This window comes from Chanos chanos, chromosome 14 (assembly GCF_902362185.1).
Source record: "Chanos chanos chromosome 14, fChaCha1.1, whole genome shotgun sequence".
Classification (NCBI taxonomy): Eukaryota; Metazoa; Chordata; class Actinopteri; order Gonorynchiformes; family Chanidae; genus Chanos; species Chanos chanos.
In genome coordinates this window covers 21,566,798-21,581,845 of record NC_044508.1, presented here as the reverse complement: position 1 = coordinate 21,581,845, position 15,048 = coordinate 21,566,798, and the positions used below count along the sequence as shown (strand labels likewise).

Genomic DNA, 15,048 nt, shown 5'->3' with positions numbered 1-15,048 from the left:
ATTATTATTATTATTATTATTTACAAACCAAGGGGTGTACATTGTTATACCCATGTAAGCTCTGATGGCCGGTGTCATTAACGGTGGGCAGCTCCGCGCTGCTCCAACTCCAAGGAGCAGCAGCATTGGCTGTGTTATCAGTTTCCAGGCTAAGGGAAGAGGTGAGAGCTGAGACAGAAAGACTGCCTCGGGTAGCCTCGTTCGCTTCCTATCGTAAAATCATTTACACATTGTGTTAGTTCTAATAGAGGGTTGGTAAGGATAATTGATCTTGTTGTCAATTACAGATATTTTCATTAGGGCTGGAGCACATTCGGCACAAATCAATACGCATTCATATTGCTTCAGACAAATAGAGCACCTGACCAATTTGAAACAATTTTTATAGTTTTTTTTTCAACAACAATTCCATAAATATTACTGCTTTATTGCATTTTAAAATTTAAAACAAGCACGCATTTACAAACCACTTTTACTTATAGCACTACATTATGCCGATACAAATCAAAAGCAACGGCTCCTTGTAGTCTCCCTTTGACACGGCAACACTACGCAACGTTTTCTCACACAACGCAAGAAATATTTAAAACTTTGTAGTCCGTCTCAGCGACATCCCACATAGGTCTACAACGCGTAGCCTCGTGATTGTGAATGGTGTCCTTTGCATTCACTCTTTGGCTCATTTCCTACTTTTTCATATGTTAACACACGCAATCATTAGGTCGTTAGCACCTCCGTAGATCCCGTTAAGAGATCTTTATTTATCGTTTCCCATTGTCTCTGCACAGTCATATCTCACACACGTACAACAAATCCACGCACTTCAGGAAAAAAAGAAAAACATGTAAACAAATAAATAAATGGGTTTAACGGACTCTGTAGAGATTTTGCTCTGTATCTATCGTCTCAGCAACCATGACATTTTAATTTCTGATGATGACGAGCTACGATTCTCAATAAATATTTTTTTATTTCATGCAAAGTCATAAGTATGCAGCTATACACATAAAATAATGACAAGAGAGTTGGTTAACTTAACTGTAGACGTTTTCGCTCAGTGGCACCCAACATAATTTGTTTATGCTCAAAGTTAAGATTTGGTTTCGCCGCTGGTCGAGCTCGTGCACATCAGATCGGGAGATTTCAATTATGTAGGGCAAATTTCCTCTACACCCCCCCCCCCCCCCCCCCCCCCCCACACACACACACACCTCCCCAATCCCCCGCCCCCCTCCTGGGCGCCTCCGCTAAATGCTCTATGACGGACGGACGAACAGAGCCGGAGCGTAGTGGCAAACGGTGTTACTGTTGTTCCTTTGTTGACAAATCCATGAAACAACTTCAGCTTGCATGGTTTAACCGGGGACGGTCGACGTCACTTGACCACGTGACTGAGCTGATAGTATATCTTTAAGTGAAAAGTAATCTATCAGCCAGTTCTTAAAACCAGCTCTAAAAGCATGTGTCATCTTGACTTCGGGGTCCAAAATCACTCTAAGTATTTTTTGTTTGTTTGTTTGTTTTTTTAAGTTCAAGGAAATACGGTCGGAAGGAGACTAGTCAGTTAAGTTACTTCAGAAGCCGCTCGCCTGGAGAAAATATTTTCGAAAGTTTAAGTTGCACTGGCAGGCCAGCGGGGGCTGACCTGCATTTAGCTCACTGTCTGACATCCGATCTGATCGTGGCAGACCACGGTCTTACCTCGCGTTTGTTCCTCTGCAAAGTAAGCGGTAATGACCCTGTCTGGAGGCAACAGTACCAGCGACATGTCCGGTCAGACGGTGCTCACAGCCGACGACGTGGATATCGACGTGGTCGGGGAGGGAGACGAGGGGATGGACCGTGATAGTGACTGTGAAAGTCCGGTCATGCAGGACCGCAGTGACGAAGTGGAGGAGATAGACGTGAAAGAGCGCAGCGGCAGCCCCTGCGAGAGCGCAGGAGAGGGTGAGTCGAAGGGGGACGGCCAGGAGAGCACCTCTGGTCCGATGCAAAGCAAACCTAAGAATACCCTAGTAAAGCCACCGTACTCTTACATAGCACTCATCACTATGGCTATCCTGCAGAGCCCACAGAAAAAGTTAACGCTTAGTGGCATTTGTGAGTTCATCAGCAACCGCTTCCCGTACTATCGGGAGAAGTTTCCCGCCTGGCAGAACTCAATTCGCCACAATCTTTCCCTCAACGACTGCTTTGTCAAGATCCCACGGGAACCAGGTAACCCAGGAAAGGGGAACTACTGGACCTTGGACCCCCAGTCGGAGGACATGTTTGACAACGGCAGTTTTCTCAGGAGGAGGAAACGCTTCAAGAGACAACAACCAGACATTCTCAGGGATCAGACTGCGCTCATGATGCAAAGTTTTGGGGCGTATAGCATTGGGAACCCTTACGGCCGCCACTATGGAATTCACCCGGCTGCCTATTCACATCCTGCCGCTCTGCAGTACCCCTACATCCCACCGGTTGGTCCAATGCTTCCTCCAGCTGTACCGCTTTTGCCCTCTACGGAACTGAACAGAAAAGCCTTCAACTCTCAACTCAGTCCCAGTCTACAGTTGCAACTAAACAGTCTTAGCACCGCATCTATGATCAAATCTGAGCCTTCCAGCAGACCGTCATTCAGCATAGAGAATATCATCGGTGTCTCCAGTAGTCCTTCCAATGCACAGACTTTCTTACGGCCTCCTGCAACAGTACAGTCCGCTTTACTGAGCGCGCAGTCCCTGTCCTTAACCCGGACATCAGCTGCTATCGCACCCATTTTCAGCGTTCCCACAAATATCATCTCTGGGCAATTTTTACCGACAGCATCAACAGCAGCGGTATCCAAATGGCCTTCTCAGTGATAATCCCCTTACTTTTTAATAGACTCTGGACTCATCTTTCGAGGAGGACAGTAGAGCACGGGCTAGGCAGCACTGGACTTCTGTCCGCATATATGTAGCCATGTAAACACTCCAAAAGAGAGAGAAACGAAAAAGGAATGCTTTCAGTACAGGTAATATTTGTAAATATTTGTACAAAGAAATGACTACTTGTTTGACAAATTGATTTAATTGTTTGGACTGTCTGACAGTTTGTAGTTGAGTGAGCGTTCCTATTTTAATTTCTATTTTTCTTTTTCACTGAGCTCCAGAACAGTGCTTCATTCAATAATGTCGTTTTTTTTTGTTTTTGTTATTATATTATATAAAATGTTCTTATTCAAAGATTGGACAAATAGTCTGTTTATAAAAAAAAATAAATATATGTATTCTATGTAGCTCTATTGTGCTGTAAATGGAATTCCTTTGCTAATAAATATCAAAACAAACCGTGAACGCCCAGATATCCATTTGTACTCATAATTCTTGAAAATAATTGAGAAATTAAATTTACTAAGGCTAAAAGAAAGAAAACAACCAAATTATTTATTTACTATAATATGGTTTGTCTCTGTAATAACTGAGAAAAGGCGCGTACATAGCTCCTTAAACAAACAGGCCATAGATGTATTATTTTCTGCTATTATTTTTTCTGTTATTATTATCTTCAGTGTCTTAAATACACGGGCTTTAATTGTAGCCGAATATAGAATGTATTTTAATCAACTGTATTTCTGTGGAGTTTAATTATGCATTACAAATCATTACAAAATTACTACATAAGGACTGTTCAGTATCCTATTTAATTCACTTTCAATATTTTCACAGTTTTCAAATTTTCAGAAATTTGTAACAGATTAACAATAAAACGAAGGGATTTGTTTACTATTTTATGTTCTTATAATTTACACAAAGAAGCAATTACTAGAGGACAGCGAGAGCCTCCGTCCGAGCGAGCCAGTGTCGATGGAGAGGTTCAGGTGTACGACAATTACAACGATTTTTCACAAGACTCCGTTTTTAAAGAAGTGAGTGACTGTAATAGTGACGCGTCCAAAAAGATTAGAATAAGAGATAAATTTCCGGGGGCTAATAAAATATTAGCAGATTTGTTCGATTTCATACCGCTTTGGTCTGTATTGAACGATAAATCGTGGGCCGGTTATTAAGAATAATTTTTATCTTTGAGGGTATCTAGTTTGTCTGCCATGCGTCGTCAGCAAAGACGCGTTAATGATTTTAGGCATTCGGAAAAGATGACTTTCTCTCGAATAAAAAAGGTCACTGATCAACCACAAGGGTAATTTCCTAATGAGGAGACATCGATGTCCGAGCAAAAAGAAGGCGATCTAAAAATATTCACAAGTTTCTTTTAGGAAAGTAACACTTCGTTTCACAGTTGTGTCTGGCTAATCAGTTAAACACAAACAGCAAATGGTGTATGGTGTGTGGCCCGCGGAGGTTAGGGCTATATTTAACTGATACCCATGGGAAAAGAGAAAGCGCTCTCTTCTTAAATTCACTTTCAGGCCAAAGAGGCTGCTGAGACAGGCCTTCCTAATGACACAACATAAACGTATGCTCATTCCATAAGTGACTCCAGATTCCTGAAAATGAGACAAACATTTTTATGCGCATTGCTCCGATGACTGGCCGTTACAGTGGGATTAGGCAGCGCATTCCTGCGCTGACAGACGGCCCTGTGTGAACCGATGCTGCATTTGGTGTTTGAAATAAAGCCCTAACTAAACAAAACGGAACATACTCGATATGCAGCATATTATTGCAAAAAAACTACGGTGAATATTGTGACTGGAAAAATTTATGGCGCCGCATAGATTTGTTTTAAATAAATTGACAAAGACAACTTAACAACTTGCCAAGGGTCTATTTCGATATTTTGGGGAAAAAAGAATGCTATTAAATAATTTGAAATTTCAAGTGAGAAAAAATACATTTTCCCCGACATCGCATAATAGTTGGTAACAAAAATGAAATAATCTTTTATAAGCCAAGGCTGTCACGGGTTATAATTTGTTAAATCGGTTGAAATCTGGTCGGTGACCAAACCAGAGACAATTTCTGAGAGAATTCGCCTGCAGGAAAGGTAGCAAATATTTTAACAGCAGGGGAAAGAAAATTTACGAATTTGATGAAGGTAACAGTCAAAAAAGAAAGAACTGAGATTCAAAAAGAAAAAAGCAAAGACAAAGAAAGAAAGAAAGCGCCTTTTATATTAAAAGATTTAAAAAAAAGGAAAAGAAAAGAGAAAAAAGAAAAAAACGAATGTTTGCCCAAATGCTTAATATGTTGTAATCAGACCTCGCAAGTCTGCTCTCGATTTATTAGTTTGGCAATGACTCACAAACATCACTAGATGGCGTTTATCGACACCTTCATCTGTTCTCAAAGCAATTTATATGATTTGAACATTAAGCGTTTGCAATGGAAACGTGAACTGGGTTATTCTAAAGGCTTGCATCTATTGGAAATGACTAATAACCGCGCTAGGGCAGTAATAGCGTGTTATTTATCTTGGAAAAGAGACACTGTGAAATAGTTTAGATTCAGAGGGTTTTAATGAGGAGCCTATTTTAAGGACCGTCGATGGGAAAGAGTTGACTCTTTAACAAGTGTAAGGTTATAACAGACCCTTGCTTTTTTTGCTGCTGTCATCCCGCTAAAGCCATAAGCCCCTCGGGATTCCAAGGACCAACAGTCTAGTCTACTGTAGTTTCTGCTGTCGGGTTGGTCTACGATCAGGTTAACGGACTTTGCGAAAATATTCATACTTAAATTATACTTGCAGATCGAAGACAAACACTCGATTTCGATAAAACTTGTTTTAATCTACACCAAATAAGTGTTCAGACTGACATTGGTACATCTATTACGTTCAGTAAAGACTCTTATTTAGGATTAATATTAAATTCAAGGTATACACTTTTTTGTTTTTCACGCCTGGCATCTACTTTGACTCTTATTGCAAGGAACCAAATAATAATAATAATAATAATAATAATAATAATAATAATAATAATAATTTGCATCAGCCCATATTCTAAAGTCGCCAATATATTCTGTTTTTCTTTGTGTATTAGACAGAGGGATGAAACACACTCATTTCTCTGCTAGTCGCTGTCACACAAATGTCCACAGCAAGTGTCCGGAGAATTTTCCATTTAAAGCACACATTGCGTTGCAGTTTAGCGCTTTGTGCGTAGAGCTTACCGAAGAGCTTTTGACCTTTGCAGCAGTGTCTACTCAATAGGACAGGTGGAGTAGAACGAGTTCCCACATTCAGCTCTGGTAAACGCAACGGTCCCCCACCCCACCGGGCACCATTTCAAAATCATCTTGCGTTTATGTTACTGAGGGGGAGCTGGACTTTTCATACACACAATTTCTGCGATAAACACTATTCCTACCCCCCTTTTTAAAAATACTGTTTAATATCAAGGCGATTTAAGCGAAACCTGACAAGAATCAACTAAGGTTAATGTCTGCGATAATATCTGTTGCAAAATACCTGAACGCCTAATTCAGCAGATTCCCCTCGGTGAAAGATTGCACATCAGTAGTGTACTGAAATTCGTAGCCCCAAAGAAGTTGAGAAACAACAACAACAGGAAAACACTAGTTATCGTACAAATGCAGCAGGCCTCCTTTACTTTGCCCGCTCTGACCACAAATCTGTGTGCTGCCAAAAGATTTACATGCTGCTAACGTACTGCCTCAGGAATTACATTTCATCATTCAAAACAAGAGAGTGAATTGTCAGTTCTGTAACAGAAGAAGAAAAGCTGTCTACTCTCAGTATGGAACACTGAACTACACGGGTATTTTACACTGGCCAGTCAGCACGCGCACTCACCTAACGCCAAAGACACAAGCTTTCCTAACGGAACCAGAGACAAGCCACAGACAAGGCATTTCCTCAAGCAAGTCATCGGACGTAAATGGGCATACAGTACTTTCTGAATATTTAAAAGGGAAAAGATGAAGCAATAAATGACAAAGGAAAGCTGTCACATAGGAACATTAATAACTAATGGGGGCTTTGTGACTAATCTTTCTCTCTCTTTGTAATGAAAGTGTCGTTGCAAATCAGCAGTTGTCCATGGTTATGACTGTGTATAAATATTTGATGGATTTACCACTAGCAGCGTGTTTTGTCCTACAACTTTTGACCCAGAGAAGACAGGACGAAATTTTTTTACTGGTATCACTCCTCTGAGAGAATGCAGATGATAGCAGTGACTTCCCGGTGGTAAAATGAAGTAAAACATTTAATGAGGACCCAAACGTTTTCATTAAAACATAAAGACAATGCCTCTGATAAATGAGACTGAGTCATACCGTTGAGGCCTGAGCAGAACTGTACAGCTTTTCAGCCGGATTTGTCCAATATTGTTTCTATACAAAATATATAATTTTATGTTATATTTTTGCACTAGGAATATGCTCACTAGGCAAGCAACACACAAAGCAAGTTTTACCACTTCTGTTTCACAGTCCTGTCAGTGAGGATCCACAGTTCTGCACATTTTAAGTCTCTCCCAGCATTGACTCATTGGATTCAACAAATGAAGGATTTCATGATTAGAAGGAGAGTTGAATCTGGTGTGTTAGAACATGCAGAGATGGACAATGTTCCAAACTGTGGGTCCCCTGGGGCAAAACTGGGAACCACTCCGTACCTAGATGAATCCTTTGTTCAGCCAATCTGTGTCTGAAGGACAGACAATACTGTACATCCACTCTCTTCACTTGGAATCCACCACTGTGAAAATAAGGCAATTCATCCATACAGGCTAAGTCAGTCCTGCTGAGCAGGAATCAAGACAATCATTTCACAGTTGGTATACTCTTAACACAGCTTTTGACTATCCATCCCAAACCAGCTCCATTGCTTTGAGTCAATACATTTACTATCAAATCATTTTTGTCATGAATTTTATGAACACACTGACAATACACTGAACCAAAACTCCCTGAGAAATATTAAACTGGACTGCCACAATAATAGAGAAATTCAGCAGCGATCAGTACACCAGTCTGAAACTCCTTTATGGCTTATACTGAGGAATATACTGAGATTAGTATTTTGAATGCCATGACTGACTGAAGCAGCTGTATTATTAAGCAGTATTATTAAAATATTACATTCCTTTCGACCATACTGGCTCACATTCAGACCATTACTGTCGAATTAATCAATGCCTTTGACAGCTGCTCTTGTTCTAGTTAGGGAGTAGGTATGTCAGTTCAGTATAGCACCACTAGTTAACCACAGATTCCTGTGTACAAGGGCAACCCTGTGTACCCAGGATTCATAGCAAACTTGACGGCGTCAAATACAAGAGGGTAGCTGATATGTATATCCACTTGGACCCAGTCGGTTGTATGGATTTATTGACTTAACGAATTCAAATAAATAAATAAATACATAAAAATCATAATGTTCAATAATTTTCAGCATTTCACGCTTTGAAATGCAGAGTAATAATATCAAACATTAGCCTACATTTGGATCATTTTCCATCACAAAAAAAATCTCAAACATATAATCCAATCTCAACTCCAACTCCAATCTCAAGCATACAATTGTAAGAAAAATCGTATCACAGAGGTGGACGACTTCGGTTCTTCTGTCGAAAGCTCGAGGTGATCAGGCTGAAAAGCCGAGCGAACATCCCTGAGCTGAGAATCTTCTTTGACACGCGCGTTAAATGGGTCGGTGACGTTCTTGTCACTACACTAAAAAACTGTGGCAAGATATTTCCAAGTTCATTACTGACAAACTTTATAGTGACTTGCTTCAGCCTGTGAGTAAGAGCTGCTTGGTTCCTTATAACAGAAAGACTGAGAAGCAAGCGTATGTTATCGATCTAATATATGGCTAAATTTCATATACCTAAGTGTAAATCTACTATCAAGAAAGCTCCTTTTTCTGCTCTCTCCAAAGGATCTGAAAAGCGCATAAAATCTGCTAAGTCTTAGCCTACTCATAAGAAAGCTATAAAACTGTAAACGGACATGTCACAGTCAAGTGGGGGTATTCCAAAAAGCGGGTGAAAATTCATAGTTTGTTAACTCAGAGTAAGTAGTAAACCTCCCAATAGAAGAGTCCTGTGGCTTCATTCTCCTAGCAAAACAAAGCAATGGGGCTCTTCTATTAGGAGGTTTCCTACTTGTTCGGAGTTAACTAACACAGTTTTCACTAAACCTGTTTTCTCGAATACCCCCAAGGTCTTTTCACAATGATGGCTGTTTTTTCTTTTGTTTGTTTGTTTGTTTTTTAATTTTTAAAAAAATATTTTAGATATCAATTTTTATCAGCTTATTTATTAGTTTATGTTTACATCTGCCTGGAAAACGGTTCATAACTGTTTGAGCGTTTCAATAAAATAAATAAATAAATAACCCGGATCGTTGACGTCATCACCTAGCGCCTTCGAAATCCGTCCTACTGCCACGCTAATACAGGAAGTATTAGCCTACAAACTATCGTTTGCCCGCAAGAAGTTGTTCAGTAATGCTGATCTAGAGACAACAATCAATACACCTACATTTTAAAGACTGGGCAGACTGCAGACATGGAGACATGGAGCCTGATATCTGTTTGCGTATTTCTGGGATTGACGACTAGATGGGCCGTATCGTTCAATTCATACTCAGGTTGGTAGGTTGGCACAAATCAGAGACAAGTTGGATCGAATCAATTCGTTCTGCAACAATATTTTGTTTCTGAGCGATGACTTATGCATGATGTGTTTAGTTTTCTGCTTACGGTAACAATATTGCAGTAATAGAACATGATTTATGAGTGATGTGCGTTTCAGGTGCGGGGAAACCGCCCATGTTTGGGGACTATGAAGCTCAGAGACACTGGCAAGAAGTGACAGTGAATCTTCCTGTCCATGAATGGTTGTCTTTTTCATTCATTTATTCACTCTGTCAGTCATGCATCAGACATGCCCAGAGGCCAGTTTATTAGGTACACCTTTCTAGTACTGGGTTTAACCTCCTCTTGTATCCTGAACAGCCTGAGGTGTGTGGGGAACAGATTTATATGGTGTCAGAAACAGTCACAGGGATGTGGGTGTGTTCAGAAATAGTCCACAATGATGTTGGTGTGTTCAGGCACATTTCACAGGGATGTTGATGTGCTCAGAAACATTCCACAGGGATGTTGGTATGCTCAGAAACATTCCACAGGGATGTTGGTATGCTCAGAAACATTCCACAGGGATGTTGGTATGCTCAGAAACATTCCACAGGGATGTTGGTGTGTGTTTCAGATTTAGTAGCTGAATAGTGCTACATTAATACTGCACACAGTGTGTTACATGTCATTGGGCTGGGCTTAGGTACCCTATAGACACAGAGAGAACCACTGCCATGGCGTTCAGCTCGTACTCAGTTGGTGTGAAAAGATCTGATAATGATAGTCCAACATTTCGTATAATACAGACTCAGTCATAGATACGATCATGGTTTAAATGCCCAGGAGGTTGGCTGGTTCCAGCATGTGTAACACCGATATTCCACACCACGTCCCAGCATGTGTAACACCGATATTCCACACCACGTCCCAGCATGTGTAACACCGATATTCCACACCACGTCCCAGCATGTGTAACACCGATATTCCACACCACGTCCCAGCATGTGTAACACCGATATTCCACACCACGTCCCAGCATGTGTAACACCGATATTCCACACCACATCCCAGCATGTGTAACACCGATATTCCACACCACGTCCCAGCATGTGTAACACCGATATTCCACACCACGTCCCAGCATGTGTAACACCGATATTCCACACCACATCCCAGCATGTGTAACACCGATATTCCACACCACGTCCCAGCATGTGTAACACCGATATTCCACACCACGTCCCAGCATGTGTAACACCGATATTCCACACCACGTCCCAGCATGTGTAACACCGATATTCCACACCACGTCCCAGCATGTGTAACACCGATATTCCACACCACGTCCAAAATTTCTTAGAAACTCTTTTTGCCCAGTCTCACTTTCAGACAAGTAGGACCTGGATCCCACAACCCCTGTCTGCGTGTTTTATAGAGCACACGGAATGGCCTGTGGGGAAGGGAAGGTCTACCTTATACACTGGCCACTGAGTGTCTGCTCTTTATTAACGAGAGGTTCTTATGCTGTTTATTGCATTCATTGCAATCTGAAGGTGCATTGCTTCTTCAGGAGCATGTATTGCATAGTTCTTTGCTGAATTTTTAGCCTCTTTTTCATTAAGGTATTTCAACACCACAGACAATGACTTGAACTACTGGGGCCTGGACTACCCCCCTCTGACGGCTTATCACAGTCTACTCTGTGCACATGTGTAAGTCTTAAACACTAGTTTTTACATTTAAATGGACAGCTCAGTTTCTGCAAGAGAAGAACATGTTGTTCTAGTTCTATTCAATGTGCAGTCAAATCATAATCGCGGCTCAGAATAAAATAACGCGAGTGTTCCACAGAGCGAAGTTAATTGACCCAACCTGGGTGGAGTTATATGCCTCCAGAGGACATGAAAGCCCCTCCCATAAGCTCTTTATGAGGGCTACAGGTGAGTGCCACTGTACTGCACTCTTTCAATATTTCAGATTTTTATTATTTATTTATAATGTGTTCACACACACTTTTAAAATTTCTAGCTGCGTTATTTTGTTAAAAGAAAATTTGTGACTTCATGTTGGACCCTGATATTTGTATGTTTGTAGTCTTTATTGCAGATCTTGTCATATATATACCAGCAGTTCTGTTATACTGTTTCTACCTCAGAGATGGCTCAGCGAAGAGAAGGGCATGTATCTTATTTTTAGCATAATGCTCATTTGATTTTATGTTAAAAAAAAAAATCAGTCTAGTTGTCAGAAGTAAGCTGTATGACTAGTTTGTTTGTGCTCTGTTTGATCAGGTTGCTGTAGCACTGTGTATCCTGCTCTATCCTGGACTGATTCTCATTGACTACGGCCATTTTCAGTATCCTTACCTCAGCATAAGGAGAGTTTTGGTTTATTTCATCATTCCCACAAAGCAGCCCTTTCATAAAAATAAATAAATAAATAAATAATGATGCTTGCAACACTTTTTGAGCTGAAGAGTGTTGAGATTTTATTGATGGCCTGCAGTAGCAAAGCGGTTTATCTGACATCATATGTGAGCTTTCAAAAGCCTCTTTCAAAAAGGTCAGAACGTGCAAAGTTAAACTGGAGCAGGCGAAGAGGCCAGGAGCTACTCACCTGTTTGAGCCTTGTTTCCCAGTCAAGCTCTGACCTCTGGGCCAAAGTCAACAAAAACAAAACATGCTTACCTCGCTTGGGAGACCTCACATGTCAGTTGAGGACTTGGAGTTGTTTTTCCCAAGAAAGCTGTCCTGCTAAAATTGATCAGTAGTGTAATGGCCCAAAGTAATGCATTCTGGGTAATACCCAATATCTGTCTAAGCTGGAGACTCCCCCATCACCCCCCCCTTTTCTTTAGCCGTACAGCTTCACTCTCTCTGCTACCTGCTATTGTTAGACTGGAGAAATAATCAGAATTGGAACAAGAACAATATTCCAGCATACTGTGATTATTTCTTTAGACCCATAATAAAAAATAACAATAGTAAGAATAATAATAATAATTGCCATTGTTAAACACTCAGATAATAGTTTCCTGTTTGTAGGTGATTCGTTGTATGTTCCTTGTACCTCGAATGTGTTCCCCATGTGTTTTCTCTGGTTCTTACCCCTGTTTCCTTTCCATGTATGGTTTCCCTGTGCGGTCTCCCTCAGACTGCTTCCCTGTTCAGACCCTTGACTGTGTGTCAGGTATAACAGCGTGAGTCTTGGTCTGGCTCTGTGGGCAGTGGTTGGGTTGGGTTTGGGTCAGGACCTGCTGGGCTCTGTGGCCTTCTCTCTGGCTCTGAACTACAAACAGATGGAGCTCTACCACTCGCTGCCCTTCTTCTGCTACCTGCTTGGCAAATGTGTCAAACAGGGCCTGACAGGCAGAGGGTCAGTTCACTCATTTAAAGAGCCACAATTCTACAATAAACAATGCAGATACCCGCAAGACAGTCCACGGTCTCCGACCTAACGGACGGTCCACCGTCTGTGGCCTAATGAACAGCTCACAGCGCTGACACTGACATATAAGTTTGAATGAAATCACTAATTAACATTCTAGTGGTGTGTCTAAAAAGGCACTTCTTTACAGAGCAGGGGCTGCAGCACGGCACCCGCTGGTTACAGCGTTGAGTCTGCAGATGAGCAGTGGGCCGTGTCTGTTGGGTGTCATGTTTCAGGCTGAAAATATGGTCCAAGGAAGCTCAACATGTGTCTGGTAAACTACTTCTGATTTTAGGATAAGATTAATCAAAAATTGAAATATGTGTGAAAACCTGAAACGGACAGGCAGTTTTCCCAGGGAGTACACTGATACTTCAAGATAAATGCCTGAAGAGTCAGTAACTCCCTTAAAAATGCTACATTCACTACACTCATGATGTGTGAGTGTTCGTTTGAGAGTGACTGTAGATTGTGTCAGTGTGTGACTGTGATTGGAAGGGGAGATTGAACCCTGGACCTCATGCAGTCTCACATTTGTTGATTCAGTGAGATTGTCCTGTGGGCAGTTGATTCAGTGAGATTGTCCTGTGGGCAGTTGATTTAGTGAGATTGTCCTGTGGACTTGTGGAAACAAGTGCATGTGTGGATTAGATCTCTGTGGGAACAGATATGAGCAGATGACACGCCCACCATGGCCCCCCGTGTCTCGGCCCGGCCCGGCCCGTGTGTGCAGCTGCGTGCGGTCTCAGTCACGCGTCCTTTTAGCCTGAACAGGAATGTGAGTGACATTTAGGCACTGCTCAGTGTTCACAGTGTTTCGGGTTTGCTTTTCCATCGTTTTTTTCCCTCTTCAGCCGGAACTTGGTAGTAGACAAATGACCTCAGCAGTATGGGAAAGAAGAATACATTTAATTACATTACATTAAATTGCTAAAACAACTAGATGATGAGTGAACTAGAAATAAATAAGAACTTCATGTCTGGTTCTGTCAGATGAAGCAGGTGTAAAATCAGTTCTGCTGTGTGATGTTTTACTTTGCTCTTGTTCTCAGACTCTTCCTCCTGCTGAAACTCTCAGTGACTGTGCTTCTGACCTTTGCCCTCTGCTGGTTGCCCTTCCTGTCTGACCCTGGTCAAGTGCTACAGGTGCTGTGTCGTGTATTTCCCGTGGGTCGAGGTCTATTTGAGGTTCGTTCACTAAAGGAGTTTCCTTTGTGCCCTGTGTACTCATCAGGTCACTCTGCTGGTTTTCCAGGTATTCAGGAGATTACCATGTCAACAGTCGTGACTGAAATTTACACGGTTAAATCATCTGTGGTTAATTTAGTAGACTGAAAATGATCCAAATGAAACAAACTGGAAATACCTCTGTCCTGAATATGATAGGTAAAGTTCAGTTCTGACCTTCAGTGGCTTCAGTTCGGAGCTGTTTTCTCTGTGTATGACATAAATCTTTTCAGCTCCCCCTCGTGTGCTGAAGGCATACCAGTGCCCTTGAAAACCTACTCCCAATGCATGAACTTCATTTATAATCATACGTATGTATATATGCATGCATATACCTTGTGTAACTTCACACAGTTTTTGATGCTAGTCCGCTATGGGTAGTGTTTGAGTAAGTGTGTCATAGTTCTATTAGACTGTAACTCAGAGCTGGATTTGACCAGCGTGGCACAGTTGTATGTGTTTTATCAGAGCTTTGGATGTTGTGCATCATGAAATAGCAGTAATCACAGATCTGAGTTGTCTTATATATATATATGTGTGTGTGTGTTGTGTGTGTGTCAAATATGAAATGTCTGATCGGTGAATGTTATCAGGGAATGAGACCAACATGACTGGATCTCATAAATGATACCAAATGCTGCAGTCTTTGGCTTGTCAATCATGCTGGAGTTATAGATAGAAGGCTTCCCATCTGAAAATCCAGAAACCCTGATTTGATTTTGTGGACCAAAGAATGGCAGTTATTCTGCTGATTTGACCGTGTCTTTGTGTTTGTGGGCAAAGTGTTCAGGGAGTCCCCTGGGTAAACCTCAGCTATACTTAAGCATGCAGACAGACAGAAAGACACGCTCACAC

At 41.4% G+C, this 15,048-nt stretch overlaps 2 protein-coding genes across 3 annotated transcripts in view; both read left to right on the top strand.

The window, feature by feature from the left end:
* Positions 1-1,733: 1,733 nt before the first annotated feature.
* On the top strand, positions 1,734-2,849 carry foxd3 (forkhead box D3). Its single transcript, XM_030791874.1, has one exon. It carries the CDS (start codon positions 1,734-1,736, stop codon positions 2,847-2,849), a length of 1,116 nt encoding a protein of 371 aa, XP_030647734.1.
* A 6,524-nt stretch (positions 2,850-9,373) lies between these two features.
* The window catches only part of alg6 (ALG6 alpha-1,3-glucosyltransferase), an 11,602-nt gene continuing 5,927 nt past the window's right edge, over positions 9,374-15,048 (top strand). The window contains exons 1-8 of one of the 2 annotated variants that reach the window (XM_030791442.1): positions 9,374-9,548; positions 9,713-9,797; positions 11,160-11,249; positions 11,389-11,477; positions 11,632-11,714; positions 11,829-11,893; positions 12,727-12,912; positions 14,019-14,154. In XM_030791442.1, coding sequence (XP_030647302.1) covers positions 9,467-9,548; positions 9,713-9,797; positions 11,160-11,249; positions 11,389-11,477; positions 11,632-11,714; positions 11,829-11,893; positions 12,727-12,912; positions 14,019-14,154 — 816 coding nt within the window. In that variant the 5' untranslated portion in view covers positions 9,374-9,466. Of the gene's footprint in view, positions 9,549-9,712; positions 9,798-11,159; positions 11,250-11,388; positions 11,478-11,631; positions 11,715-11,828; positions 11,894-12,726; positions 12,913-14,018; positions 14,155-15,048 lie in introns of those variants that run through there. The other variant, XM_030791443.1, reaches the window with a different exon arrangement.

Excerpts from the sequence above, each read along its gene's own strand:
- foxd3 (XM_030791874.1), top strand. The coding sequence starts at position 1,734 with ATGACCCTGTCTGGAGGCAACAGTACCAGCGACATGTCCGGTCAGACG.